Source organism: Aquarana catesbeiana, linkage group LG04, assembly GCF_042186555.1.
Source record: "Aquarana catesbeiana isolate 2022-GZ linkage group LG04, ASM4218655v1, whole genome shotgun sequence".
In the NCBI taxonomy this organism is placed as follows: Eukaryota; Metazoa; Chordata; class Amphibia; order Anura; family Ranidae; genus Aquarana; species Aquarana catesbeiana.
In genome coordinates, this window is record NC_133327.1 from 552262165 (window position 1) to 552278196 (window position 16032).

At 43.9% G+C, this 16032-nt stretch overlaps 1 protein-coding gene across 3 annotated transcripts in view; it reads left to right on the plus strand.

Annotated features, from left to right (window-relative positions):
* LOC141140590 (cystatin-like) overlaps positions 1-16032 on the plus strand; it is a 49966-nt gene that overhangs the window by 19323 nt on the left and 14611 nt on the right. The window contains exon 1 of one of the 3 annotated variants that reach the window (XM_073627955.1): positions 15640-15700. The exons of the other annotated variants lie outside the window; for them this stretch is intronic. Within the exon in view, the coding sequence (XP_073484056.1) occupies positions 15655-15700 (46 nt within the window). The 5' untranslated portion in view covers positions 15640-15654. Of the gene's footprint in view, positions 1-15639; positions 15701-16032 lie in introns of those variants that run through there. 3 annotated transcript variants of the gene reach the window in all.

Below are 16032 nucleotides of genomic sequence, written 5' to 3' on the forward strand. Positions count from 1 at the left end.
GGAGTATAAATGGCCACAACAGCCTCTTTTATTAAACAACTGTATAAATACCTCCAATATCAACTTAAATATATAAATAACATATAACCTCAGAGAAAACAACATGTTTTCATCCAATCTGTTGGTCAATGACGGAGCTACCCCCTTTTTCACCACATATCAAAAACAGTACACTGCAGGAACCATGTTTCAAACTGATAAGGCCTCCAGCTGTACCGCTCGGAGACAACCCCCTCCCGCAGTGCAACATACCGGTATTCCTTTTCAGGAATACACAGGAGGGGCCATACTATTGATGACCCCCCCACCCCTTTTTCCACATTTTATTTACCGCTACCGTCACCGACCAACAGCAAAAACCAGCCAACACCCAGCTGTCATGACGACCAACTCCATCCGATCCTGAAAAGAAACACACACATTAACAAAACCAACAACACATTACATGGGGAGGGTGGTAAATTCCGCCTCCTTGTGTCTCCTTCCCCGCACACTGCTCCGTTCTTGCTCCGCCCCTTCCTTTTTACATGGCCACTCCCCCCTCCTTTCCTGTTGTCTCCTCTCCCACCTTACCCTGAAACTTTAACCCTATGTGTGTCACTAGACACACTGTCATGCCCGGCCCTGCACTTCTTCACTTCTTTCCACCGTTCCGGGCCTCACTTTCCTGTATTCTCAGTGTGTAGACAGAATGAATTAGAAACAGCCTATGGTACCTAGAAAACCTTTTCCATTTACACATTTAGTACAATTATGCTGAAACAAAAGCTTTACTGAGAGAATTGTTTTGAACAGTAGGTAGGAAAATGTGCTTAAAAAAATGTAACGCGATAACAAAAACAAAAAGGCAGGCCTTTGATAAACTGATCAGAGCTTTAAAGGAAATATAAGTAAGTTAACACCTTGCCTCAGCTTTTTTACTGCTAAACTTTACTGTCTTGAGGCAATAATATGCAAAATCTTTAGCATCTAGGGCTATCGCATGGTCTGTATTTTACAGGCCAGGCCAGCAAATCCATCCTCAAGTGATAGAGTTCTCAATGGAGGATTTTCGTTTTATGCTTTTAGAATCAACACAGGATCGCTTTCACCACTTGCCGACCGCTGTACGTCGATATACGTCGGCACAATGGTACCTGTACGTCCCCTTTAATTGGTGGGGCTAGCGGGTGCATGCGCGCCTGCCGCATACAGCGTGACCGTGCCCACGAGACCTGCAGACTTGATGTCCGCCAGTTTCCCGGCGATCATGTCACGGAGCCGCAGAACGGGGAGATGCCTATGTAAACAAGGCATTTCCCGGTTCTACCTAGTGACATGACAGAGATCACTGCTCCTGACAAAGGAAACCGACAAACTAGGGTTGCCACTGTCAGCAAGGAGGAGGGACTCCAACAACAATAAAGGGGGGAGGAGTGTCTCCCCCTAACCCCCCCCCCCCTTTACTGAGAAATTTTGTACTTATTTTCCTAAGTTTTTTTTTCTAAGAATTTTTGTTTGAAATTTTATCCATCTATGGCCAGCTTAAGAACATTCCAATCTGCTAGCCTCACAGGTGCCTCTTAGGAGCTTGACACCATCAGAGGCATATATTGCCCACTCTTTCTGATTACTAAATTACACTAATGGTTTCATCAAGGGATTTTAAAACAGTAAGAGCTGCCAAGTGATAGCCAATGGTGGCTGCTGAGCTGTGGTATGGATGAAAAAGAGAGCCTAGACAAAAGACCAGCTGTAGAATGTCTATGGTTAGTACTATATCATTCCCAATTGACTTGTCCTAAACTTATTAAAATATATTGTTTGAGTCTAGGTCAACTTTAGGCCTGAGTAGCTAGCATTTTAATACATACATAGAACCACAAAGCTCTATGTATGGACTCAATATAATAATCGGTCTGTACTTCACAGCTACAGTATATGGTAGATATCTCTTTTTAGTATATGATGGGTCACATGATGACCTTACCATCAATCAATTTTATAATGTGAAATGAAGGTGCCCTGAGAAAACCATTAGGCTGCCAAGAGGTTGCTACAGCCCTGTTGGAATATGCTTACGTTCTTCCGATATTGGCAGGTTCTGTTATTGGAATGTTTTGACTAACTAGGATGCTAGCATACATGTTGATGCTTGATGACCATATACAATCAAAGAGCTTTTCTGAGGTTCTGTAAGGAGTTGTGGCCACAAGATATTCGCTTAACATGACAAAAACATTCAATGAATGTGGATATTCTATGGTAGCTGGAAACTAGGGTAGAATGATTTCTTTGTTAAAGCGGAATGATGGTGCCGCTTTTGGGATAAATTGACCATCCTGTCTAGAGAAAACTCAAACTCCAAAATTCTTATTGCTGATGTTATAGCTACAAGAAACGAAATTTTAAAGTGTAAAGGGACATTTTTTTCCCTTCATGCAATACCCGCATTAAGGTATTTAGCGCTACCCTTGTAGAAGCCACTGATTAGGATGGATTCTTCTTTATCTCAACCTTTTCCATTGTTCGCGGCAAATTTGAAAGCCGCGGAACACCCTTTAAAAGTCTATGGGAGAAATCAAAAGTGCTAATTTTAAGGGCTTAAACAGTGGGGCAAAAAAGTATTTAGTCAGCCACACATTGTGCAAGTTCTCCCACTTAAAAAGATGAGAGAGGCCTGTAATTGTCATCATAGGTATACCTCAACTATGAGAGACAAAATGTGGAATCCAGGCAATCACCTTGTCTGATTTTTGAAAGAATTTATTTGCAAATCATGGTGGAAAATAAGTATTTGGTCAATATCAAAAGTTCATCTCAATACTTTTTTATATATCCTTTGTTGGCAATGACAGAGGTCAAACGTTTTCTGTAAGTCTTCACAAGGTTGTCACACACTGTTGCTGGTATGTTGGCCCATTCCTCCATGCAGATCTCCTCTAGAGCAGTGATGTTTTGGGGCTGTCGCTGGGCAACACGGACTTTCAGCTCCCTCCAAAGGTTTTCTATGGGGTTAAGATCGGGAGACTGGCTAGGCCACTCCAGGACCTTGAAATGCTTCTTACGAAGCCACTCCTTCATTGCCCGGGCGGTATGTTTGAGAACATTGTCATGCTGAAAGACCCAGCCATGTTTCATCTTCAATGCCCTTGCTGATGGGAGGAGGTTTGCACTCAAAATCTCACGATACATGGCCCCATTCATTCTTTCATGTACACGGATCAGTCGTCCTGTTCCCTTTGCAGAGAAACAGCCCCAAAGCATGATGTTGCCACCCCCATGCTTCACAGTAGGTATGGTGTTCTTTGGTTGCAACTCAGCATTCTCTCTCCTCCAAACACGACGAGTTGTGTTTCTACCAAACAGTTCTACTTTGGTTTCATCTGACCATATGACATTCTTCCAATCCTCTTGTGGATCATCCAAATGCTCTCTAGTAAACCTCAGATGGGCCCGGACATGTACTGGCTTAAGCAGGGGGACATGTCTGGTACTGCAGGATCGGAGTCCCTGATGGCGTAGTGTTACTGATGGTAGCCTTTGTTACATTGGTCCCAGCTCTCTGCAGGTTATTCACTAGGTCCCCCCGTGTGGTTCTGGGATTTTTGCTCACCGTTCTTGTGATCATTTTGACCCCACGGGGTGAGATCTTGCGTGGAGCCGCAGATCGAGGGAGATTATCAGTGGTCTTGTATGTCTTTCATTTTCTAATTATTGCTCCCACAGTTGATTTCTTCACACCAAGCTGCTTGCCTATTGCAGATTCAGTCTTCCCAGCCTGGTGCAGGGCTACAATTTTGTTTCTGGTGTCCTTCGACAGCTCTTTGGTCTTCACCATAATGGAGTTTGGAGTGTGACTGTTTGAGGTTGTGGACAGGTGTCTTTTATACTGATAACAAGTTCAAACAGATTCCATTAATACAGGTAATGAGTGGAGAACAGAGGAGCCTCTTAAAGAAGAAGATACAGGTCTGTGAGAGCCAGAAATCTTTCTTGTTTGTAGGTGACCAAATACTTATTTTCCACCATAATTTGCAAATAAAGCCTTTCAAAAATCAGACAATGTGATTGTCTGGATTTGTTTCCACATTTTGTCTCTCATAGTTGAGGTATACCTATGATGACAATTACAGGCCTCTCATCTTTTTAAGTGGGAGAACTTGCACAATTGGTGGCTGACTAAATACTTTTTTGCCCCACTATTTAAGCCTTTAAAATTAGCACTTTTGATTTCTCCCATAGACTTTTAAAGGGTGTTCCGCGGCTTTCGAATTTGCCGCGAACACCCCAAATTGTTCTCTATTCGGCGAACAGGCGAACACCCGATGTTCAAGTCAAACTTACGTTTGACTCGAACATCGGGCTCATCTCTAGTCAGGAGAAAGCTGTGAAAGTGATTTTAATAATGAATAATAATAAAGTGAAGCAATAAAAGTGAAATATTCCTTTAAATTTCATACCTGGGGGGTGTCTATAGTATGCCTGTAAAGTGGCGCATGTTTCCCGTGTTTAGAACAGTCTGAGAGCAAAATGATATTTCTAAAGAAAAAAAAGTCATTTAAAAGTACTCGCGGCTATAATGAATTGTTGGTCCCAGCAATACACATAAAAGTCATTTTAAAAAATGGCATGGGATTCCCCCACAGTCCATTACCAGGCCCTTTGGGTCTGGTATGAATATTAAGGGGAACCCCGAACCAAAATTTTTAAAAAAATTGCGTGGGGGTCCCCCAAATTTCCATACCAGGCCCTTCAGGTCTGGTATAGATATTAAGGGTAACCCCGTGCCAAAATTTAAAAAAAAATGGTGTGGGGGTCCCCCTCAAAATCCATACCACACCTGATTTTAAGGGGAACCCCGCGCCAAAATTTTTAAAAAAATGGCGTGGGTTTCCCCCCAAAAATCCATACCAAACCCTTATCCGAGCATGCAATCTGGCAGGCCGCAGGAAAGGAGGGGGGACGAGAGAGCGCCCCCCCTCTTGAACCGTACCAGGCCGCATGCCCATGTTGATGGGGACAAGGGCCTCATCCCCATAACTCTTGCCCGGTGGTTGTGGGGGTCTGTGGGCAGGGGGCTTATCGGAATCTGGAAGCCCCCTTTAACAAGGGGACCCCCAGATCCCGGCCCCCCTGTTTGTAATGGTAATGGGGTACCCCTACCATTTCACAAAAAAAGTGTGAAAATGGTAAAAACGACAATACACACCTTGGAACAAGTCCTTTATTAAAAAATAAAAAAATAAGTGTCCCACGAAGTCCATTCATCTTCTTCTTCTCTCGTTCCGACGGACCGAAAAAGAAAAAAAAAGAAAATAGCCGCCACCGATCTGCCTCTATGGGAGGAACCCGCTGTAATGACCGGCCTCTGAGGAGACAGTTCTTTTATAACTGAGGGCGGGGCCACATGATGACTTCGCTGGGTGACCCCACCCCCCCGACGCACGGGGACATCCCTATGGCTTCACCGTAGCGTCAGATGGGGCGGGGCCACCCAGTGACGTAACAAGGGAAAGTTTGGGCGACAAAGACCTCCACCATAAGTGCCATATGGTGAGATCTACTTTATTGAAATGTATTTGATCCACACCTGTCACGGTAGGTTTAACTTGTTTTATTTGTCAACATATCAGTGCTCATGCTCCAACTGAGCTATGATTAAAGTAGTATTAAACTATACATAGAAAAGCACATCTCACTTAAAGCAGAGTTCCACCTGAAAAATTAAAGTCAGCAGCTACAAATACTGCAGCTGCTGACTTTTAAAATAAGGACACTTACCTGTCCAGGGCACCCGCGATGTCCTCACCCGAAGCCGACCCGTCCCTCGGCTCCGGGTGGAGGTGCCAGCATTGCTAGTAAGGGAATCAGGAAGTGAAGCGTTGCGGCTTCACAGCCTGGTTCCCTACTGCGCATGCGCAAGTCATACTGCGTGTTCTGAGTGGTCCCTGTTGTCTTCTGGGATTTGGGTGTCTCCCAGAAGACAGCGAGGGGGACGGAGGAGGGGCCGGACATGGCATAGTTTGCCGCAGATCTTTTGCCGGAAGTGGGAGCAAATACCTGTATTAGACAGATATCTGCTCCCCCTCCCCCCTGAAAGGTACCAAATGTGACATGGGAGGGGGGGAGGAATCCATTTTTGGGTGGAATTCCGCTTTAAAACATGTCACATCTTCTGTAAATAAACATTTTTGTTTTTACAGCACTTTTAAAATGTAGCCCTCCTGTGAAGGGGGGTTATGACATTGTGTTAAACCTGTAGGTAACTAAGAGAAGCAGAACCTTCACTAAGTGTAGGAGTGTGTTTGATAATAAAGTTGGCAGTGCCTCCACCCAGGACAGGGCCTCTGTGAACAGAGGGGATTTCCTTCCAGGGAAATTAACCAGTAATCTAAACAAAGTAATTGGAAGCAGAATAACTACTGCAACTAGCATATAACATTAACCACTTGCTTACTGGGCACTTTCACTCCCTTCCTCCCCAGGCCAATTTGTTGCTGCCGCTCTTTGAATGACAATGACAAGACCAAAAATTCTGGAAAAAAAAAAAACAGTTCTAAAATGTAGCAAATAAATATATTTTTTTCTTCATTGATATGCGCTGATGAGGCTACACTGATGGGCACTGATAGGCTGCATTGATGGCCACTGATAGGCTGCATTTAAGGCCACTGATGAGGCGGCACTGATGGCCACTGATAAGCTGCACTGATGAGGCTGCACTGTTAAGGCAGCACTGATGGGCACTGATATGCTGCACTGATATGTTGCACTGATGGACACTGATTGGCACTGATGGGGCTGAACTGATAATCATTGGCTCTTTACCCTAATCAGTGATGCGCTGGGTCTGATGGACACACCTCACCACCAATCGCATGCCCCCGGCGGCGCGCATGCGCGGCTTTGCTGGGAGGACATCATATGATGTCCACCCGGAAACAGGAGAGTCTGGTTAACCATAAGTATATAGATGCACACCATTATAAAAATAATACAAGCGTTATATTAGAGGAGATTAATAGCAGTACATGCATCCAATGTATAAACACGTATTATCAGCAATGGGCCAAATAGGAGTCCTGGTGGAGTTGTGCACATAAACCTGGGTATATATATATATATATATATATATATATATATATATATATATATATATATATATATATATATATATATATATATACATACATACATACATACATACATACATACATACATACATACATGTATATATGTAGTTATAGATGAATGTTGCAGTGAAGTCTAGTTGCAGGGGCCCCTGAGGATAATGCAGCATCTGTATTTGTGTTGGAGATCTGAAGATAACATCTGCAAACATGGAGAGATCATTCAACTGTTGTCCAACCAGCCTAGAATGAAGCTTGTTACTAGCAGGAACTGTGGTGTGGCACTGGAATTCAGAGTCAGCCTACTACTCCTACTACTACTACTGTACTCTGTGCTTGAGCGCCCGTTCACACCTATGCAAATTAGATGCGGCTTACACCGCATCCAATTCGCAGGACATTTTAAAATACATTCATTTGAATGCATCTGGTTCACATATGTGCGTTGCATTCGCACTGTGCATTGCACAAAAAACATGTGCGTTTTTTGGGCATTGCGGTGCAAATTACAAGCCCATTATCTCCTATGGGAACGCATCTCATTCGCAGATGCATTGCGTTCTGAACATGGATTTTCTCCTTCTCCTCACTACACCTCCCCCTCTCCCCCCCTCTCCCTGCTCACTGATCCGCAGCTACAACGCAGAGAAACCTTTGAACAACTGATTTTTATCTTACCAGTGAAACCTGAGCTTCAATTCGCACTGCACACGTGTGAACCGAGGTTAAGTCTCTTCCTAGTAGTTTCTAGTCTGACACCAGAAGTGGCCATAAGATGCCTAACTTGGCTCTAGCCTATGCTGGTTATTGAGGCCTAAGCTAAAACTAGCTAAAGAACCTTAGACGAGAAGAGACAGAGTTAGCTAGAAAGACAGGCACTGTGTCTTTGTACAGCAGGGTCACTTGTGCACCTTAATCAAGGAGGACCCTCATGTAGGTGCCTTCCACTAAAACAGGCACAAAAGTCAAGCCTCAGGTAGCGTGTTCAATGCAGCTAGAGGTGCAGACCCAGAGGTCCGAGCCTGCATTATTCTCTTTTTCTGAAGATGCTTCAGTCTGTCAGAATGCCAATTCTTTGGTTGGTGTGCATTCTTCTCCTATGATAGAAAAATCAAGATAGGCTCTATTTAAGGGTTTAGGTCTCCCTTTTCTCTTCTTTTCATTTCTAGATTTGGAGCAAACAAATATAATTGGGCAGCCGGTTGGCTCATTCACAAATTCTGATGTTTCGAAATCTTACAATTCCAAGTAAAGTTTTATACATTTCAGGCTATATGTTGTAATATATGTTGTAATGCACGTGCTGTTTGCGAACACGCCTGAGCTCAACCTTAGTTGTAATACTTTTCAAAACTCAACAAAATGGGGAAATAATAAACATACAACACAAGCTATACTATATACTCTTTGTTACGTGATGAACAGACTTCCATTAGTGTCTATGATCGTGAATTACATATGCAAAATCAGGTGGAGTTCTTAGCTCATTAGACCAGTAAATTACACCATACCCCCCCCCCCCCCCTTTCCCCCCATGTCCAATCAACATCAACTCAACCACAACCAAGCGAGAAGCATGCATTTAACTTTGGTAGATTGCTAACATTTGTGTCACTCAGTCCAGAAAATCCAAGTGTAACCCAAAATAAATGATCTAATTCCAAAACAATTCTGTTGAGTTAGGTTTAAGCAGTAATTAACATACGGTAAGGTAACATGCTTTTTCACTAGATTTCAAATTTTTAAAGAACTGTCCTTGTCACCTGATTCCACATGAGTGGCACTGTGACTCCAAATAAAAGATCCTGTTCTCAGAGTGCCATTAGCAGAGTTTTAGTCAGTAAACGAGAGAAGGTTAGGGTGGGTCATTTTTAGGTGCTGTTGGAAGGAGGAAGTACTGGGATGACATCATGACATTGGTAAGCAAATGGACATGCTGTCAATAACAGCCCATACTCAAGTGTTTTGGAATGTTTTTTGCTCCACAAGCTTGGGGCCCAGCGGAGAATTCCCCATCTCATCTATAGGCTAGTCATAGGCGTGCGCAGCCTTATGCATTAGGGTGTGCACCCCAAAGCTCTAACACACATGCGTGTGTATATATATTTACACTATATTACTAAAAGTATTGGGACGCCTGCCTTTACACGCACATGAACTTTAATGGTAGGCTGTCAGGGAGTATCGGATTACCCTTAAGGTTAAGCCGATACACCGACAGTGTATGGCATCGGTGATCTGCTGATCGCTGGTGCAATGCTTTCCAGGCTTCTGCAACAAAAAACAATAAATGCACATTTTTTTTGATTGATGGGCACACTGGCAGCAATTGATGGGCACATTGTCAGCAATTGATGGGCACACTGGCAGCAATTGATGGGCACAGTAGCGGCAATTGATGAGCACACCGGCAGCAATTGATGGGCACAGTAGCGGCAATTGATGAGCACACTGGCAGCAATTGATGGGCACACTGGCAGCAACTGATGGGCACACTGGCGGCAATTGATGGGCACACTGGCAGCAATTGATGGGCACAGTGGCGGCAATTGATGGGCACAGTGGCAGCAATTGATGGGCACCCTGGCAATTGATGGGTACAGTATCTGCGTTTGATGGCACAGTGGCAGCAATTTATGGGCACAGTGGCAGCAATTTATGGGCACAGTGGCTGCGTTTGGGCACAGTGGCTGGGTTCGAGGGCACAGTGGCTGGGTTCGATGGCACAGTGGCTGCATTTGATGGGCACAGTGGCTGCGTTTGATGGGCACAGCGTCTGCGTTTGATGGGCACAGCGTCTGCGTTTGATGGGCACAGCGTCTGCGTTTGATGGGCACAGCGTCTGCGTTTGATGGGCACAGCGTCTGCGTTTCATGGCCACAGTGGCTGCGTTTGATGGCACAGTGGCTGCGTTTGATGGCCACAGTGGCTGGGTTTGATGGGTACAGTGGCTGCGTTTGATGACACAGTGGCGGCAATTGTTGGGCACAGTAGCTGCGTTTGATGGGCATAGTGGCTGCAATTGATTTTTGTTTGCGCCCCCCGAAAAATTTTGAGCACCAGCCGCCACTGCTCCAATGTGAGCTGACGTACAGGTACGTTAACCCACATTTGGCACTGCTTCACGTCCGCCATATATTGGGGCTGTGGGCATATACTTGGGATTTTTTTTTTATACCAAAGACATGCAGTTATATATATATATATATATATACGCACTTTTTTGCTGACAAGCCAGGGTTCATATAGTTTTGAATTGTATTATATGTAATATTATATTACATATAATACAATTCAAAACTGTATGAACCCTGGTTTGTCAGAAAAAAAGTATGTAAATATATACAGTACCGGCACGCGCTGGTTCTTGGGGACAGGGTACTGTACATCTCGCACTCGCTGCAATAGGAAAAACACGTTTTCCTATTGCAGCAAGCGTGAGAAAGCGTGCGGCCCCCCCACCCCAAAGCACCTTAACCCCATGTTGATGAGGACAAGGGCCTCTTCCCAACAACCCTGGCCGTTGGTTGTCAGGGTCTGCGGGCGGGGGGCTTATCGGAATCCGGGAGCCCCCTTTAATAAGGGGGCCCCCAGATCCCAGCCCCCCACCCTATGTGAATGAGTATGGGGTACATCGTACCTCTACCCATTCACCTGGGGGGAAAAAGTGTCAATAAAAAAAACACACTAGACAGGTTTTTAAAGTAATTTATTCGGCAGCTCCTGGGGTCCCTTCCGACTTCGGGGGTATCTTCCGACTCCTCCACTCTCTCCGGCCTCTTCTCCCACTCTTCAGCCTCTCCTCCTGATCTCTGGTTCTTCTCCCATTCTCCGTCTTCTTCTTCCCTATTCTCTTCTTCCGATGTTGACACGACGCTCTCTCCCGCTGTAATGCTGTGTGCGCAGTGCGCAACTGCTTATGTAGGCATGGGGCGAGGTCACCGGGTGATGTCACCCGGTGACCCCGCCCGTTATGATGTCACAATCCCGGGGCATGATGGGACTGTGACATCATAAGGGGCTGGGTCACTGGGTGACATCACCCGGTGACCACGCCCCATGCCTGTATATGTCGTTGCGCACCGCACACACGGCATTACCTCAATGTCAGCAATGCTTGTCACTCATTGGGAAAGGAAAAAACACATTTTTCCTTTCCCAATGAGTGAGCCAGCTCGGCGCTGGCTCCCGCGACGGGGTTCGCAGGTGTCAATCTTGCCGATAACAGCAGCGAGATTGACACAATATTGCGGTCACCTACTGTGTGTGTGTGTGTGTATGTGTGTGTATGTATGTGTGTGTGTATATATGTGTGTGTATATATATATATATATTATACACACACACAGTATTTAATTGTATAGTGTGTGTATATATATATATATATATATATATATATATATATATATATATATATATATATATATATATATATATATATATATATATATATATATATATATAGTTTTAATTGTGTGTGTGTGTGTGTGTGTGTGTGTGTGTGTGTGTATGTATGTATGTATATATATATATATATATATATATATATATATATATTTATTTTTACGCAATATAAATAAATATATATACATATATAGTGACAAGCCAGGATAAGATTCATATGGATTGGTTGGCTTTTTTTGGTGCATCATTTGCCCATTGCCTGCCCAGGTGCCCTGCTCAGTGCTGTTTCACTCACCTCGATCTAGCAGGCTGCAGCCACTCGTCTGCCGCTCTCCAGGCTCCGCTAGTCTACTGCTTCTAAAGGAGAGAGAGGCCGAGGGTGGCGGAGTGTAGATGTAGATCACTCCGCCGGTGTCTGCGGGACCTGCAGCCGGAACTATAGAAGCTGTATCGGCAAATGCGGCTGGGTTACTCTGCGTCTGTGGTCCTAGTTCCCTGCTCAATCACCTCCCACTCGCAGCACAGCTGTTTTTGCCGGCCAGACCCGACCCCACTGGTTACACAGGGACAGGACAGACATTTTGCAGGCATCAGCACTAACAAAAGGTGTGAAACACTGACAGAGCACAGGGATGATTAGGGTGTGCCTGGGCACACCCAGCACACCCTGTGGGCACGCCTATGAGGCCAGTCCAAGGCTGGGGACACATGTTCCAGTGACAGCTGCCCAAAAGAGGCTTTGGTGAGATTTCCTCTCATCCCATTTTTCTCATTCTCATATTTAACAAGAAAGGAAAATGAGTGGCATTTAAAGCAAACCTTTAATAGGGGATTAGATGTATTTCTATTTACAGTGGTACCTTGGATTACTAGCATAATTAGTTCCAGAAGAATGCTTGTAATACAAAGCACTTGTAGATCAAAGCAAGTTTCCCCATAGAAGTAAATGAAAACACAGATAATTAGTTCCACAGTGACTTCTATTGTATGCAGTACCGCATGTGTTTAGAGTGGGGGGTGCCGGAGACACTCATAAATGCTCAGAGCCGCTCGGATGCACTCGGAAACACTCGGAGAGGCTCGGAAACACTTGGAAACTGAGTGTTTCCAAGTGTTTCAGAGTGGCTCAGAGTGCATCCAAGCGGCTCCGAGTGTCACCAGCGCCCCTGCACCTCTGGCCAAATGCGGTACTGCACACCGCAGAGGCTTGAATCCTGCTCGCTTTGCGAGACAACGCTCGCAAACCAAGTCAGGATTTTTAAAAAATAATAGCTCGTATTGCAAAATGCTCAGTCCATTTACTCCTGGCCACCCATAGAGCAGAGCAGGGTCTGTCCGTGTTTGAACTCTGCTCTGATCAGCATAGGATTAGCGGACCAATCCCCTGCTGTTTGGAACAGAAGGCACCCATGTGAAAACGGCTCTAAGAGCTCTATTCCCACCACATTATCCAATGTTTATGCAAACAAGTTTTGGCCAGAATCACTCTTTAGGCTGGGTTCACACCTATGCGAATTGGATGCAGCTTTCCCCGCATCCAATTCGCAGGACAGGAGATTGTGACCGGCTCTCTATGGAGCCGGTTCACATATTTCCCTTGCGGCTGCAGAGCGGCTTGCACAGGATCGCTGTGCATCTTTGGCTTCGTTTCAGGGCCGAATTCAGGCAAAAATTCAGCCCTGATACAACCCTGAAACAGAGAACAGGGACGCAATGTACCCCTGCTGGCAAGCTGCATCAGTCAGAGGTGTGAACCCAGCCTTGACGACTAGCATGTAATCCTAGTCTAAATGCTACATTTTATAATTTAATATGAATATGGTTTCTAACAGCAAACTTTTAGATAAAGATGACCAAATTCTTATATAAGAGAATGTCATTGTTTTTGCTGTCTGTCCACACTATCTTCTGTTAAATATGTGGTCTGTGAAAGGATATAATTTTTGATGCAGCAAGGACCCATTCCCACGTCCCACACACGGAGATGTTAAAGTGTTACTAAACCCACAACAGAAAAAATCAGTCTGTAGATGCAGTAAAGCATGCTTGTTATACTCACTGTGGAACCTAAGGGGTTAATCCTCCGCATTGTGTAAAAAGGCTGTTTGATCCTGCCTTTTCTGATCCTCCCCTTCTTGCACAGTCCCCAAGCCATCTCTTGATAAGACAGAGCCTTTGGAGTCACTCTGCACATGCTCAGTTTGGTGTGTATTGCTAGACAGTTTTTTTCTCTTGTGAGTGTGCATGTGATCACCACAGGGCCAATGAGCACTCTCCAGACAGAGGTTTAGGGGTCCTGCAGTCTCATAGGACAGTCAGACACTCCTCCTACAAGCTTTAACCAGACTGCTATATAGTGCTGATGAGTAAAGGTATTTAGCAGTTTATATTTACTGAAATAATTGCATTTCCATGTTCTGTGGGAGACCAGATATAGTGAATGCAGGGTCCTGGGTTTAGTAACACTTTAAGTGTGTAGTCAGCTGTCCATTTCGATTGCAATGAGCCACAGTGAATGGGTGGTGTGATGAGCCTTTTACCGCATCAGCACAGTTTTTATTTTGGCAACTTTATTTGAGGTGCACAAAGTGACACTTTATTAATTTCACTGCACAGCAGCGTGGTGTGTTGCACTGCTGTGCAGTGACATACAGTGCCTTCTTGTGCACTGCAATAAAATGCAGTATGTGCATTACAGTGAGAATATGGCATATTGAAAAAAGATTGTTTTTTATGTGCCCGATTGGCGTTCTTCAAGTTCAGTGTGAATAAGCCCTTAATCTGGCCATACACCATACAATTTTCTTATTCAATTTTCTTTAGATTTACCTTCAACTATGTAGTAGAAGGGCCTGAATGATTGCATACAAATTGAAAGTGTTTAGGTTTGACCTCCTATTATATGGTTTTGGTAAATCTAAAGCAAAGTTGCACATGAAAATTGAATAATATATGGCCAGCCTTAGGCCTGATTCACCCTTATGCATTTTTAGTCCTTTTTGCATTTTGCACTACAGATCGTGTTCCATAGGAAACCATGTTGCAAATCTGCAAAATACAAAAAGCACTAAAAATGCATAGGTGTAAATGAGGCCTTAAGCCCCATACACGCTATTAGATTTTCTGCAGATTTTTGTTTTCAGATTTATCAAAACCATGTAGTGCAAGGTTCTGAAAATATATAAAGACAAGAGAGAGCGCACGCCAGCCCTAGTGTGTTATCGTTTAATAGATGAAGATAAGTGTATAAAAAACGAGGGTTGCACTCACAAAACATCCAGAGTTCCATAATAGCCTCCTCTCCTGGTCTGTAGGGATCAGTTAGCTCACAGCAACTAGCAGCGGGGTAAAGTATTTCAGTAAGCACAGACCGCCTGCTTCCTTGTAACACACACTGCCCAAAGGACTCGCACGGACCAGCCGGTGCTGCCTGACGTCACTCGTGGCCGGGGAGGGGATGCACAGCGATGTAGCGGACTCCTCTCGTAAGCTTCATGCAATTACTACAACAACATGTTTCGAAGGCGTGGCCTCCTTCTTCAGGAGATTTGACCTCATATTATATGGTTTTGGTAAATCTGAAGACAAAAATCTGCAGAAACTCTAATAGTGTGTATGGGGTCTGAGTCTTTAAAATAAATTAAACAAATTACAGGGTTACCTTTAGGGAACTTGTTTCACTAGAATTATTTAATACAATGCCAACTGACACAAGACATGCCAGGGTTGGCACACTTCATAATACAGGCTGCATGTGGTTTAACGGCATTTGCATTGTATATGAGTGATTAATCAGTGTAGTGTTTTCATTCCAAATTTACAAAAATAAACAATTATATATACAAATGTGCAAACAATATTCAGTGTGAGAAGAAAAGTCCAAAATCACACTGTAATAATAATCATAAAAATATGAGCCCCAATGTGAACACACAATAAAGTCCTTTGTGTATTTCATGTGACCATACAACAAAATCACTGGGCAATCCATGTAAGCACTCATGAAAATCCAATGAGCAATTCATGCAGACCTCTGTGTAACTTTGAGGTCAATACCAGAAGGTGAGATTTTTGGAATGATAAGGGAGAGGAGTGCACCACCTGAGGACTGCTTTCTTGACGAAGAGGGTGTGTCTGCATGAATTGCATATTGGATTATATCGAACGCTTACACAGATTGCCCAGTAAGTTTGCTGTCTGGTCACATGGAATACACAGAGGATTTTAGTGTATGTTCACATTGGGGGTTTATATTTTTATAACTATTATTGTGCTGTGAGTTTGGATTTTATATTCACACCATATATATATATATATATATATATATATATATATATATATAGTTTTTTGTATCTTTGGATTGTTAGCACTACGCTGATTGGTGAGTTATGATTGCTCACTAGGTTAGGTGATATTACTAGTGGTGTTAGCGAGCTGACACTGGTTGTATTGAGCCACACATTTTTCATAGTATTTTCTTTGATTCGTGGTTTTTGCAGGTTGATTTTTAGTTATT